Below are 16273 nucleotides of genomic sequence, written 5' to 3' on the forward strand. Positions count from 1 at the left end.
CTCGACGCGAGTTTAACAATCCTATGGATAAACACGCGGTGCAAGTTGTGAAGTACAAATGAAAGGAAGTACAAATGAATCGCTTGAAAGAACTACTCGCGAAGAAGATTCAGGTTTAAAACCTGAAGAGACAAAGGCTCCTTTAGGAGCCACCACTTCTATCAAAAGCAATGATCAACAACAGCAACAGGTTTCAAAATGTTGAATGTTTATTTACTTACGTTTTTAAGTACTATATCTGACCACTAACTAGGCAATTAGCTCCCTCTGAAAGCAATGGTCTCGTATATAAGCCGCACCCGCCATTTTGAGCCCAAAATTTCAGCAAAAAGGTGCGGCTTATACACGAGTTTTTACGGTACATCTCTCACTCACTCACTCACTCACTCACTCACTCACTCACCCATTGACCCGTCCATAACATACCCGACGCGCCGACTAAGAGGTATTTTTTTAACAAAAAAATAACTCAATGATGGGACATCTAGGGGCTTCCACTGAGATAGCCGCTAGATAGAAGCCCCTTGGCAGGCAAATCCCTACAACCCACCCTTTTGACCCCATTTCAAGGCGAGGGATTCTCTGAACCTGGCATCAGCTTAGGTTGAAAGAAAGAAAGGCTCATGCCTGAGGAAAGCCCTGAGCCTAGCCAGGTCCCAAGGCACCCAAAGTGAGGTTTAAGATAAGGTATACCTGTTAGGGAAGTTGGTTGGAGATTTTTAGGATAGTGCCAATAGGGGTGCAAATATAGATTTGATAAGCATCACTAGACCATCTACCTTAAATCTTACTGCTGTTGTTGCGTTCTGATACGAAAGATGTAGCCAGTGAAGACACCCCAGATTTTTGCTAAAGAAAGCACTGAATACTGGAATGCAATCCATTGTGGGTCAGAGGGCTGCTGTCTGAATGGAGACAAAGAGAGCATGGAGTATGATATCCAAGGAGCAGGTAGCTTGCCACTTCCAGCTCCAAAAAATGGACAGCTGAGTCAAAAAAATAGTTTAAGGTGAATTTGCCAGCTTGCAGAAAATCAGAAACTCAGACAGCATTCAGCTCAAAGCATAATATGCTCTTGGTGTTATGGGTGTAGAGATTTCAAGATAACTTGTATAAGGTCTCCAGTGAAAGGTTGGCATTTTGGAGGCCTTAAGGCCTGATGACATTTGATACCCTAAGCACCCATTGCTGTTGGAGACAGCCAGCTGAGAGGCCTGAGAAACCTTTGATGTGAAGAGAGTGGATGACTGAATGAGTAGTGGAAGGTGTCTGCATGATGTGCAGAAAGGTATCATTTTTTCTTGACTTTTTGTTAAGATAGAGGCAGAAGGAGAGGGTGATTGTCCTGGGTGCTCCCCTCTGGTAAAACAGGTCACAGACTTGGAAGAGTTACTGCGGAATTTGGTTCTGATTTGGATCAACATGGGACCTTGTTGATTGAAATGCCAAAACTGGCAACATACATCAACTATATGATTAAGGTTTCCTTTTACTGGCCAGGGGAGGATAAGACACCTGGTAGGCCCCAGACTGGACCAACACTCAGGGTCTTAAAAAGTAACTGAGTAGAATGTGCTACCTTTGTAATTACATCTGCAAATGGTTACACGTTGAAGTCCTCTCGGATAAGGACTATAAACCATAGGCCCTTACTACTGCATCTTCAGTGTTACATGGTTAGCAGGAATGTTTAAAGAACCCACACACTTATTGCAAACTGTAGAGCATGGAGTTCCTGTTGTTTTGGTCTGGCCTTGTGTCACAGGTTGGTGCGTAACATAGTGTTAACCTGATAGCGCCTTTTCCCCTTGAACAGAATTGTCCAAGACAACTGGCTATGTCTATGTTTATGTCTAGGAATGGGGGCTTTCAAAGAAAGGTAACAAACTAGGGCCATGATGGTGGAGGTCCTAGAAGTGTTGGAGGTAACTTAAGTGTGGAAATAACTTGACCTCGGTTGTGTGTACAGACCTCATTGCGTACGGTCTATACTCATGACCTTGGTCAAGACTCTCCTATACAGACCTCCTGCTCTATTAATATGTGCTAAATCTTGACCAAATAAGCTTAGGATTTATTATATGGGATAAAAAACAAATTTTTCTTGGGCGACGCAGCTTGTAATCCCAAGCAGGCGTGCCACCTTGCTTGCTCAGGTAGCCAATCACAGCGCTGAAATTGGTTTATCTTGCCCACTCACAGAGCAAGCCATGTAATAATGGTATTTCTTTTGCTTATGGATTATGGTATATGGCATATGGTGAGGGTCCACCACTTTAATTTTTTTTTATTTATTTAATGCATAAATAAATATCATGATTAGAGTTTACAGATATAGAGAATGTGAATTTAGTCAACATGATAAGTGCAAAATTGATGTATGATTGGAGAGGTAGTGCATTAAATATACATGGGTGATATTGTATAATTAAAACATTGGTAGGAAATGTCAGCACAATGTAAATATTAAAATATTTTTCTATCAACGTTTAGGTCAAGTGCCTGCACAGTGTTTGGTACCACCTCTTGAAGGCCCATGCAGAGCTGCATATCGTCGTTGGTATTACAATAAAGAAAAGGGGAAATGTATGGTTTTTGTCTATGGTGGATGTGAAGGAAATGCCAATAACTTTTACACCAAACCAGCCTGCAAGATTGTCTGCATGCAACATAATAGAAGTAAGGTTATACTTATAGGTATCAATGGCTATAACAACCACAGGGCTCGAAATTAACTTTTTCGTTCGGGAGCAAGCTGGCGACTAACGAAAGAATTTTGGTCGCCAACTTATTTTATAAATAACTTATACAAGAACACGATTTTATACGTTACTTTGCATACAAGAAAAGTCACAATTGAAGAGCGAAAACAATTAGAAACAACACAAGTAACACTTAGTTATAAAGCTACCACTGTTCTCAGGTGATGTCTCTGGCCTGAAGGTGATGGTTGTCTCCATAGTCATTTTAATCCTTTCCTCGAAGGATTCAAAGTTTGGATTAATCTTTTAGCTGAATCTTCATTCCCCGCATGTAAAAACTCACGTAATTCCTTCAACTGATTGGTATCTGCTGCCATTTTCGCAGCAAATGAAAAGCACATGGTGTTGAAGTGCGCCTGCGATCCCAGTTTCGGAAGAAGCCACTGAAACAATATGGCGCGCCGTGAATGCAGTATCAACATGTCGAAATACATTCAATTTTTTCGATTATCTTGTAATATTCAGACATTATTTTACTGGGGACGGAAAGGTGACATGTATACTAGCTACCATATCTGATTGATTTCCTAATATAAAGATTTAAAAACAAAAGTTGTGTCATGGTTGCTTTAGTTACATGTATCATACAAAACGCGAGTCGCCAGCTGGTGACCAGGTCTGAAAATTCAGTCACCAGTGCTCAAATGTTGGTCACATTGGCGACCAGTGAGTCGCAATTTCGAGCCCTGAACCATGCAAAATTCACTGTACATTTTTCTCTAGCAAAAAAAACTGAAGATAATACTATACTACACAAGCAATTCCTCCTGTGAGATCAGCCACTCAAGAAAGTCATGTTGTAAACTTCAGTTTGCTGCTTGCAATAATGTGTTTCCCCTGATGATTGTCGTCAGTTTTCATGTCATCATTATCCTCTGTTTTGGTAGTTGAGTATTTTTAAGGGTCATTCACTGCTGTGATTTCTAAGTCAAGCATGGTGTATCTTTATCTTAAAAACTTAGCAAGTAATCATGGAGTTGCTCCATGTTGATTGTTTGCTTATTTAATACATGAATTAAAAGCCATACATTAATAAGCTTACCAGAATTTTGGTCCTGTGCTACACTTTTTCATTGCTTCTGCTGTTTACTCCGGGGAACTGCAGTTGTAGTCTGACAAATGCCATTTGTAATCTGATTTTGTTTGTAATGGTTGTTTGTTTGCACAAGATGATACACTTAACCTAACTTAACTTATTACATTTCATGTTTCTCAGGTTCGGTACAAGACTTCAATAAGACACATCCTCCACAAAATAAAACCACCAGTACCCCAGGTAGGGAATCTCATAATGTACTAGCAGAACGCCATGACTGATCTGGACATAAAAATGTATTTTATGCTTGTTAAACATTTTGGTCGCTTTTATAAATGATGTTGTCAATATGGCGTAATCTGAGAGATGTAAAATTAGTGTGGGACATGGTATGATCACAGTGCTCGAAATTAGTGGTTGTCCGGTCGTCCGAGACAACTAAAAAATGGTCCGGACAACCATGTTTCTGTAAAATTAAAGGCCTGGTTGTCTGAGAAAAATAACACCAGACAACCCAGGAGAAATTGAAGTACATACTGTTACTTTGAGGTCCAGCCGAATAAAAAAAAAAAGGTATATAAAAGATTTAAATTTGGTGTTTTAGTTTGTTGACGGAAACCGCAAACTGCCATGTTTTCAAACCCAGGCCTCCCTGAAATCTTATGGCGCACAGGTAATCATTTTTTAAGGCAAAGTACTTTGCAAGTTGTCAAATATACATTTACAGGCAAGAAAATTCTGTTAATTAATCAGGGCTGTGTGAGATTAGCTAGCCAGTTTTCAGGGTTATGAACTAGGCCATTATTTAGAGTAATCAAATAGCGTATCTTTCGAAAAACATTTGACCTTATTTTGTTTGCCTTTCCCTGCTGAATGTTTGACAGCTGGTCTTTGATGTATAAACCTTTAGGCTTTTCATTGAAACCACAGGCTTTTTGCTGTTGTCACTGTATTTCTCTTACGTGAATATGCAAGTGTTATACTTTTGGTTTCAAGGAAGTACTTTTGCTAAGCATTAAGTTGCTAATGCGAAAGTGCAAACATCCTGCTCGAATGATGTTTCAAGGGAGCCATTCTGCGCCACTTCGCATCATTTATGTTATTTACTTTGCGTCATTTATGTTTGTAATTAAGCAACAAATTATACAATATTCTAAGAGCAACTAAGCAGTCATAAGGGCAACCAGAGCCAGGGATTAGGGTGTCCTGCATTTGGAATAAGGGCAACTTGGATATTATTTCAGTTTCAAGCACTGTGATCATGTAATGTGAACCTTTAAGTACATACAAAGATAGTGAAGTTTGGTGACCCCTCACCTTGTGGCCAATATGGGTTGAGTCATGCTTTGGACTAGAAAGTGTTACTTACATTTCTAACATTTCCTCATCTGAGTTTGATCTGGATTTAAAGACTTGTATGAAAGTCTTTGGTATGACTGATGCAGTGTTCTCTGACATCCACTCTTGAACCCCTACTGAGGGACACCTTTCAAGTGTGTCCTGAAACTACTACCAGTATCGAATATGAATAAACCATTTTAGTTGCCCTTGTCTATTAAGGGCAGTGTCTTCATTTTGGCTGTCCCACTTTAGTTGCTTTAGTGTTTCTAAATCTATTCTAGTGGCCACCAAGAACTTTGCAATATACACTTATAAAAGTGTGCATGCATGTGACTAGGCTACATTCAAGTGCATTTACGGTCATCTCATCACTTTCCCTGTACCTAAGAAGAAAATGTACTGGAAGTAAGGTGGGAGCATTTATTTCTTTTCTGCATACCATGTAAAGTAAAACCTGCCAACTGTTGTTGGTGATGATTTGTCACTTACTGGTGCTCCAAGTCCACAAAGTGGTACTCATACCAGCATTAACAGTAATAAGAAGTCAAGGGCATGGTAAGATAGTCTAGCAGTCCCACTGGCAGATCAAGATCAAGATCAAGCACAAATATCTCAACTTTGCTGTCCAAGAATTTGTGAATGAACATTTAAACAATGGAGACAGGAAGAATCCGGATCAGTTTACAACAAGAAAAACACAGTCAAGCTATGCTACAAAGCAAAAAAATCAATCATAGCTTTGCTGCAGGAAAGAGCAATTATTACAGAAAAGTAAAAGTCAAAATGTTTGTTCCACCAAAATAACTGGCTAGGAGACCTAAGTAAGAAAAGTATTGTTAGTTGGAATGAAAACGGAAGAGAAACTGCAGGGGATGGAAGGCTGACAACATAATGAAAACTAAAGGCTGAAAACACCCTTACATTCTGCCACATGTCAGAACTGAGTATCATAAACACTGTTTTGTGAAGAGATGCCTTTTCAGTTTTATTTAATTGTTATTCATGCATTTGTAAAGTAGTTTGTAATTAGTTTCTTATAGCAGTTAGTGATATGAAATTGTAAGTCCAGACGTATGACTCTGGGCATGTTTCTTTTGGTATTTCTATTTATTAATAAAGAATTTTAAATAATCGTGGACATGGCCAAGATGAGTGGTTTTTGGCAAGAGCTCCCTTAAAAGCTTTGAAAAGGAAAATGCTGCATGCTGACATTAAGTAATGGAGACTTGTGCAAGCATTCATCCAGGGAGATCCAGTAATGACTGAAGTGTTTCTTGGTGCCACAAACAGGGAGAATGTCAACTGGACTTACAACAATTCTACCTTAGTTTAAAGCAATAAAGTATAGGTAGTCCATTTGTCAGTTCTGTGCTTAGTGGTCAGGCCTTTAAGCAGATGTGAGGTTACAGTTGCCTTCGCTAGCTTTTAAATGCAAGTTATCCTGTTCTCGTGCTAATCAGTGTCTAATTTCTATCATCACAAGGTCAGCGCAAACCTCACTCTCATGCAGAGGCTCATGGAGTTACATTTTGCCAAACTGAAAAATGGTCCATTAACAAATAGCCCTAATTCACTATTCAATAAAGTTGGGAAATCTACCCTGTTTAAGATTGACAAACTGTTAACTGACTGCACAATGTCAGCCTGGCTAAATAGAGCTGTATAAAGCATATTGAAAGTTGGAAAATGGAAGGCGAGCTGAAGATGGCTGCTTTGCCTGTAAGACTGAAATGGGCTGTATAGAGTGGTTTTCACCTGAGCTTGAGTGTTTAAAATTAATTGGTTTTTCGTTATTAGTTGTCACACAATTGCAGTAAAAAGGGTGTGTCACTTTGTAATCCCATCCGAAGTAAAACCAAACCAATTGTGACTCGCTCGCACATGTTTTTTTCCCACTTTATGTATAGCTATATGTATTTACTTCAAGGTTTGATTGGTTGATTGGATTGTCTATCCTTTGTGATTGGCTAGAGTGATTACATTGGTTTTGGTACTTAGACTCTTAAGGCAAAACTGCCCTATGTATTTCCTAAACCTATTGTTATTAGGTGGTATGGTAGCGTGGGATTTTCTTGAAAGGAATGGTTTGATTCTTAATGATGAGGTGTTCATGACAATTATTAGTGAAACCTTGAGGTTGGGAATATCAACCTATTTACTGAATTATGTGCAACAGTTTTCATACATTGTAAGTATTGAAACATATTTAAGTAAAGTGGCATTTCTATTACATCTTTTACTCAGGATCTTTTGGTAGCAACACCAAGATTAGCACCTTCTGTGTACAAGACATAGGCATGCAAGGCGTGCAAGAGTTTTGTGGATTAAAAGCCCCTGGAGATAGCAGCACTCACTCTTAACAGTTATGATAAGGTTAATCCAACAAGTTTGTTTGGTTGCAATGTACAGGGCAGAAAGAAAAAATTAGAATTTTTTTCACTGTAGGTTTAGCTTACAAAACATTCTTTAGTTTGTACTGATGCTGGTGATGGATGTTTCGACAACCTGAGCAGAAAACATCTTCAGAGTCAAGTGAATATTTTGTCAGTTGATGGTGTTATAAATCTGCTCCGTTGAAAGTGATTTGTCAGTTTAGCCATGATGATATTGGCGGTAAGACTCGTGTAAAGTTGTCATCAGTCATTGGTCGGTTTTAATCCGTCTATTGTTAGTCAAATCAGTCCTACTGTTAATCAAATGAAGTTGGTCTGTTAGAGGTCAGTTTGTCGGTTTCGTTTACATCATGGATAAAGTCATTTGTAAGGTGCCGGTAGTTGCTGACATCTGTTAAGAGGGGATTGTTCCAAGTTAGAGTACCAGCTTTCAAGAGTCAGTCATTGAAAATAGTTTGTTCTCTAGGTTCTCTTTGAAACGCTTCTCAGTTGTATTTAATAATTGACATCATTGTGTATTAATTTGAAGTGGTTTTATTGCTAAGGGCAAAGGTGGCAACAGAATAAGAACACGCTATTCCGTGACTTGACATGTCAGATGTGACTATCTAATAATTAGATTAGTTTTTGTTTATCTGTGAAATGATAATTAGCGTTCTGAAGGAAAATCGTTCTTGTTCCATTTTCACCAGATATTCAACTTTATACCAGTTTTTTCCAGCAATGAAGAAAAAGCACATTACTCCTATGTTTTCGAGAAGACAAGAGTTTCGTGTTGTATACCTTTATGAGGAAAACAAAAGTATCAAGTTACAAAGGCTGCGTGAAGAGTAAAATTGTCATGTTTACTGGTCAACGTATTATTTAATTTAACTCATTTTACAACAAGACCCAATTTAGCATGGTCTTATTCTGTTACCAGCAATGATCATTTTTTTTTTCCGGTTTTGACATTCATAGAAACCACTTCAAATTAATATCGATATCAAAACCCATTTAAACGAGAAGACATTAGCCTTACCTAACTTGAGACTTAAAACAACCAGACATGTGAAAAGTTCTTTTAATTTTGTAAGACGCTATGAAATCTGCAGAGTTTGGGACGTTTCCTTGTCACGTTATCCTTCCCAATGCATGAGAGTTTTTTGGTTACAGAACGTCAGTTACAGAAAAAGTTTTGGCACTTTATGGGGGATGTAGTAAGTTAACCTTTTTGAACCGTGTAAGGAATCTGTTTCAAAACCAAAGAACTACTGTGGCACCTCAAAGTCTAAAAATAAATCTAATTAATTTGCGCTTTTACTTGCCGCCATGGAGTCTTCAGGGATATTTGAAGAGGTTCCATAGCACAAACCTTTTAGAAAATCTGTGCTAAAAATCCCCATTTTTAAGAATTGCCATTAACAGAAGATATTAAAATGCCACGAAAGACACTAAGAAAAGAGACATCTAAATGTTTATATCAACTTAAAGTTTCTGGATGTGCCACTAGATTGGCTTCTTGTTTGTCTATTCTGACCATGCGAACAAGAGTCACTGATTCATCAGTTTTAATTGCAACCACTCGTGCATGAAAAACAAGTGTCAAGTTACCATTTGAAAGTAACAAATACTGTAAACATATCTTGTTACATTTACCTGCAACAAAAACAGATTTCAAAATTCAGCAGTGTTCTCATTCATAACTAGCCATCTGTAATTTCTTTGGTTTTGACAGAGAAAAGCACTTCAAATGAGTATCTCTGTATCGATTCCAAGGAAAGTTTCAACAAGAAGACAGTGTTACTCTGTGAACATCATTACTTAATTGAAACTTGTATTCACAAACTCAAAAATTTTGTGCAAACGGAAATGGTTTGGACTCGATTCTTTTTTTGTGAACTGCATGTCATGCAAATAATATTGATGGAAGCCAGACGAATACCATCATGGATGAAAGCCCCCTCACCATCCCAATAGTGCATTTTGCACTAAAAACAATCGTTCCTGTCTTAGAATTTACCAAGTTACCGAGTGGCTAAGACTCATTTTATTCGAAATTTCTCGGAGCAAAGCTTGGATGACATGTTAGTGTATTCCAAAGACTATGATTGTTCAACCAATAATCAAATTCTGAACTCTTTTGAAACCCATCCACAAATTCCTGGGCTCAACCATAGCAAACAAAGCATTGGAAATGTCAGAAGAATACCTGTTTCTGTTTGTAGAAAAACAAAGATTGCCGTTCTAAAATCAGGATGAAATCTCCACACACATGCTTCACCTTAACAAGTGGCAATTTGATGGGTTGTTTATAGTAGCTCCAATCTGATTGGTGTGAATTACATACATCTCTCACTCATCCATTGACCGTTGACCCGATGATAACATACCCCAGAGGTATTTTTTTTACAAAAAAATAACTCGATGGTTGAGTACGCATAGAGTCCCTGTTCATTTGCAATTATCAGGTGAGCAGAATAAACTCTGAGTTTGTGCAGTCTGAACAGAAGTCTGAATTGCATACTTAAATTGGACCCAGCCAGAGGTTGTGAATCTTTGTGGTAACCAAAAGGATTTCCTCGGACTCCTTCCGAGAAATTTTCTACACTGTTCCTTTTGTGCTTACATTTTTTTGGTGTATGACAACATGTGCAACCAAGCTTATCCAGTATAAAAATTGCTTAGCAACAGCCTTCTGTGATCTTATCCCACAGAACTTGTCACTAAATCTTCAATCTCATCATTAGAGGAGCTGTAAGGAAAATAGGGTTTTTGGTGATCTCTTGATTTTCTGTTGATATACACAATCCATCATAACAAAAATCCAATTAATAGCAGAGGTAAACTTGGTTTTCACGTTGTTTTCAAAAAATAGATTCTGCTTCTATCAAATTTCAGCTTACATTCAAGGAGGTTGCGCACATAAATTGGAAATCGCACCTTTAGCAACAGGTCAATCACAGTAGCCTAGTTGGGCACCTCACACTTAAATCATTGACAACTTACTGGAGACAGTATTTTTTACTCTGCTTTTATGAGAGAGTGAAAAGGTTTCCAGTTGTTTTAATGTACCACCCTCCTTTGGCAACATCTTGCAGGTAGCCTATGACTAGGCTTAAGTAATCAATTGGTGGCCACTCAAAGGCTTGAGAAATTTCTTCATGTCTTGATCTTATTTCTATACCACACCTTGTGTCTGTTATGCAACCACTTACGATGACATTCTGCTAATATTAGCTTAAATTTACCAGCCTTCTATCTAGTGGGTTTGGTTAAGTTGTTTCAGACTACTAATTACCATTCAAAGCTTTAAGAGGTTGTTCTTGCTCAGGACCGACATGCCAATAACAACCCTTCAGGGGGTCGCTGCACTTGAAGTTAACTGAGTGGAGCATTGAGCAATTTCATAGGGTCAGTGACCTCAGCATATCCTTCTAGAGCCATGTTCACACCCAGGTTGCCCACAACACCTTTGTGGCAAGAATGCTGCTGGATAACTCTCTTTGACTTCCTCTTCATGCTGCCAGCACTGAATGCAGAACATTCTCTGAGACATAATTGTCACCACTGTGAACAGTATATCCCCCTCCTTCACACCTGGAGCCATGTCACGTCATTCCCTTGTTCGATGTAAACAGTTCCCATTAATGAAAGGTATCCTGCCATTCCTTTATAATGGTACTTTCTCAGCATCAGTAGATACACCATCTTGAGTCAAATTTGACAATATGCACAATCACCTGATCAGGTGATATGCAGTAAATGTCAGCCTCTAGGTATGCTCTTTCAGGGTTCAGTTCAACAGTCTGACTAGCACAAACCTGCAAGAGTATAAGTTACACAACACAAGTGAAGCAATTGTGGTGTTTATTTGCCAAACACCCTCTCGGTAGATTAACCTGGAACACTGCTGTGCCCCTCAACATGGAACTTTACCACACGTCGTAGTTTTGATGAGGAAGTCATTTTAACATTATGCACTAGGTTTAGGGCATTATAGTCAACACAAAATCACTGGTTACCATCAGGCTTTGCTGCAAACACTACTGTGGAGAAATATGGAAATTTAGATATCTCCATTTCTGGTATCTCACCCACTTGCTGGCACTTTTCGTTTATCTTGTGGAAGGAATGATATTGGATATATCTAGCACATGGATTAGGTCTGTGATATGTATCAGTTTGAAGTACATGCCAAGTGTCATTTCAAAATGTTGGTAATAAGACATGATTTTTTCATATCCCTTTAGAACAAAAGTCCAAATTCTAGATTGCTGCAGCAAAAATGTTATGGGTTTTCCAGTAGAACCTCCTAAAGGATCAAAGGCCTAATGCATTAATTAGATGAGATTTCAATGCAAATGCAGCATTAACAAGGTGACACAGTGCTCAAAAGATCAAACCAACCTCACAAAGTAGCCAGGAGAAGGAAAAATCATTGGGAAAAGTAACACAAAAATAGATGAACCTAGAAACTTACCCAGCTCCCAGCTTGGAATTGTTTTGAACTGAAGCAAATTCAGATAAATTTCCTTTCCGTTTCCATTTTCTCCTGGGTATTTTGCTCTTAAATAACAAAAAAAAAACATCCTAAGTTTTGCTAATGCAAGCACTCTAACTGATTGTTAGTCAACTGACTGTACACCTGTGGTTTATTTTGAAGTTATTTGTTTGTTTTTAAAGTTGTTGTTTGTTTGTTTGCTTGCATGCCCTTCCCCATCAAGAACAATGAGATGATGCTTGCTAAGTAGCTATTAAAAAGGTCTTTGCTTAGTAAATTTGATGCTCAAGAATATCATGGTTATAAACTGTTCCTCTGGTGTATTTCGTGTATGGCAGTAGCTGCTGGTCCTGTTTTTAGTAAATCTGTGCTTTTCCATTATGCAGAACCACCCATTGCAATGTGGACTGAAGTCTGTTACTTGTCACCAGTTACAGGGCCTTGCCGTGCTTCTTTTCCTCGCTGGTATTATAACCCATTTAACAAGAAATGCTTGAAGTTCGCATATGGTGGCTGTAAAGGGAACATGAACAATTTTCACACCAAGGTAGACTGCAAGAAACACTGCATGAAAAGAAAAGGTAAAACCCGTGCTAGGGCTGCAATGTGGTATGGAGCTTTTAGGAGACGTACCAGTAACTTCAGACAATTAAGCCTTGGGTAACTGTTCATGTGAATTCAGGACAGGTATTACCAATCTTCCGGATGGTTTAGAGAGTAATTTGTCACCTGAAGTGATACAATCAGACCTTCCCAGGCTGGTGTCTTTTAAGACACCTTACAATCATATCTCTTCAATACCTCATAGCAACAGGTATATTTTTTAAGGTAGAGGGTGTATATTTAAATAAACCCACTTAAACTCCTGACTCATGATGGACATGCCAAAATGCAGACCTTTCAGGTTGTTCAGACTGTGCAGACCAAACTTTCCTTCTTTGAACTAGTTGTCATATTTACTTGTACATTGTAACCAGTCCTTCTGTTTCTGGTTCATACATGTTGTTAGACTTGTTGTTTGATAGAGTTCATTTTATCTGGATGCTTCCTATATCCAATTAAATTTGTCTTGTTGATGGCACTGAAAGGACACAAAATGAAAGTCATATTTCTCTACAACTTATGCCATTTTTCTGGATTTCAAAAGGGTGAGATTTAGAATTTGTTTTGCTGTTTTTCTGGTGTGTTTTGTGCTAGTCAATTTTCTCCTCTTTATGTCGAGATATAAATGATGTACGACCCATGGATTTGAAACTCAGTGCAGTGGCATCAAAATTGGCACTCTTTGCAGTCTATCTATTTTCCAAGTTCAGTGGCTGATAACTCTTTTGGTTGGAAGTGCTTGCAAATTTTGTGACTGAAGCTTTGTAACGAATGGTTGCTGTTCTGAAAAGGAGTTCTTGTCATCATTTGTGTTTGACTAAACTATGGATTAATGCCAGCTTGTTACTTTGATGGGTTACTCATATTTTACTTCAAAAGTGCCTTGATGATCAGCCCAGTCACAATCTCCAGAGCTGTTTGTGAAAATCGTTATTTTCCAAGTGACCCTTGAGTGGTTCTTTTCAGAACTTGAACTCTCTCTAGACTCTTCCATGGCAGAGAAGGCTCAGCAACTCTGAAACAACCTAGTTGTCTCTAACACTACCATTTGCCTAGTTGTCTCTGCCATTTGCCTTTGTCTATTCTGTCTGAAAAGTGGCAAGTCATCAAAAAACAATAACCTTGATTGGCCCAGAAGCTCTGACTTGGATAATGCATGGAGAAATCATGATTACTATGGCTCTTTTGCAGTTCCATGCTAGTATGTTATAGTCACTAACAGCGGTTCTTTTCCAACTCCCCTCACGCAGACGATCACGCTAGAGGAACCACTGATACTCATGGATTCAAACCGTTTACAAAATAATATATTATAAATCTTCCCACATCAGAAGAACAGTTCAGGGCTTCTGCAGCTGGTGCCTTTTATTTTCTGACTGTTGACTTCAAACTCTTCTGATTGCTGTTGTTGAGAATAGTGAAAAACTTCTGGGAGTTTAACTTTTCATTTTGCAATGCTTTTAGAATCTCTAAGTAGTCTAAGAAAAACAGGCCGCTCTTTTATTTTCAAAGCATCTGCTTCACTAAGATAAACCAGAGGTACACATATCAAAGATAGTGTCCTGTTGGTCTTAATAAAGAGTTTGCTGTTCCACCCATTAAAGGACGAAGTGTCATGGGTACATTTTTCAGTGGCTAGCTAATAAAGAGGCCACCACCAGTGGTGACAGAGTTAACAAGACCATTACATTTGTCATTTCCCTTGACACTGGTTACAGAGAATTATGTTTGTGGAACTCAGAGCCACATAAAATTTATGGTAAATTTTATGTCAATCAGTGTTCATGTTCAAACAATTTTAAGCCCATGTTTCCACAAATATTGCAGTGAGATATTTGCAAACAGGCCTACTGTTGGAAAAATTGGCTATTTAAAATATATGGTATGTATTTGATGACAAAATATCTATATCGTACCTCTAAATTGTTCTCCAAGCAAATAGCATCTGCAATATATGTTCCAGATTTCCTCCCTTGCAAAAACCAACACTCCAAATGCTAATCCAATCCTGATGCACTAATACTGTATAACAAGTCATGGACTGCTCACCTGGGAATTGAGGGCAAATAAATTACCTTTAAATTTACATTAAAAATGAACCTGAAACCAGATGAAGTGAAAACAAAAGTACTCTGTCAGTCTGCATGTACAGTCTGCAGGTTCTGCATTTTGGATGAGCTAACATGCCTAGATTTTAGATTCAGTGGCTCGCCTGTTATTACTTGTTATCCAAAATGTATGCTTTATACATTAAATAAAATAGTGTTTTGAGACAGGTTATGCTATGATATTCTACTGATTGATGTCTTAAGAAGTACCAAAACTTGTTTTGCTGTTGTCACATTGAAGTCATGAACCATAAACTGAAAAACATTGTAATAAATATTAGCATTGCATCATTTTATAAAGGATACTGCTGGAAACATCTGTTTGTCCTAGACTTTGTTTTTGCCAGTTTGTATTTGTACACACTCAGGATAAAATTTTATGATCAAAGTTTGAGTGACAGGTTTGAGGTATCATTTAATTTTGACTTTCACCATCATCAAGATGAGAGTTTTCCTTCCATGTTAAGTGGAAAGACTAAACTAGCTAGGTAAGCATTATTTTCTGTCAGCGGTTTGCATCATTAATATGCTCTATTTAATTTCCAAAATTAAAGGTTTGATTAATCAGAATTGCACACTTATGGTCACACATTGGCATATGAAAAAGTTGTGGTCACACATTGGCATATGAAAAAGATAGAGTACACACAGTTTGTTAACTTTATAAAACTCAGATCTTGAAACTCAAACTTGTAAAATGAAAAAACTCAGAATGCTTAAGTATTGAAGTGTTGTATACACAGTTCCAGGATTTCACCCAAAGTTGGACTATTGTACTTATCTATAATATTGTCAAATATGTCTGGACTAAATTAAGTAAAACTATCAATTTAGAACAAAATAATCCAAGAAGAGACTTAAACTACAATTATGATCAGTGAGTCATGTTTGACACTAAGAAAATTATGCACAAACAAGTCAATCTGCATTTTAGCTTGTTAATATAACCTTGCCTGGTTATACACTAAGTGAGATCTGTCTTCTTGTAGGGATTCGTAACCTAATTACATAGTAATAATTTTGTAAGCTGGCTAGCACTTGGATCACAATCTATTTTGACAGGTTACAACAATCAACCTGTTATGCTTCAATCTGTTTTCCAAGAATGATTGCTTTTACTATGATTAAAAATAATATAAAATAAAGAGTATGGTTTTATTGTCTAACAAGAAGATGTATCGGTTAAGACAAGGAAATTTTTAACTGCCAGCTTAAACAGCTTGATCTCTTTGTTTCTGTTTATGATTGAGAGAAAATTTTCAGTTGTGTAGTGTTCTATTAGGACTTGTGTACATGTGCACTGTGCATTCATAAAAATTATATGTAACATTAGAAATATTGGCTAGGATAATGATTACCAATCTCATTTATTTTATTTTCTATCAAATTATGTGTGTATCAACTCCTGTTTTACAGGACTGACAGCAGTAAATGCTTACATTCACAAAAACCAAGAAACTATCACAAACTTGGAAGCTACAGTAACTGCAAAGGATGTTCAAACTCCAATTTTTTTACCTAAGAGTAGTTTCTTTTTCTTACCCCAA

The 16273-nt window shown here is 37.7% G+C and overlaps 1 protein-coding gene across 3 annotated transcripts in view; it reads left to right on the forward strand.

Moving 5' to 3' along the window:
• Window positions 1-16273, forward strand: part of LOC145491920 (cysteine-rich motor neuron 1 protein-like) — a 77888-nt gene that overhangs the window by 41558 nt on the left and 20057 nt on the right. For all 3 annotated transcript variants that reach the window (XM_081471218.1, XM_081471221.1, XM_081471219.1), the window contains exons 7-8: window positions 2494-2679; window positions 3979-4038. In XM_081471218.1, coding sequence (XP_081327344.1) covers window positions 2494-2679; window positions 3979-4038 — 246 coding nt within the window. The remainder of the gene's footprint in view (window positions 1-2493; window positions 2680-3978; window positions 4039-16273) is intronic.

Source organism: Orbicella franksi, chromosome 7 (assembly GCF_964199315.1).
Source record: "Orbicella franksi chromosome 7, jaOrbFran1.1, whole genome shotgun sequence".
NCBI lineage: Eukaryota > Metazoa > Cnidaria > Anthozoa > Scleractinia > Merulinidae > Orbicella > Orbicella franksi.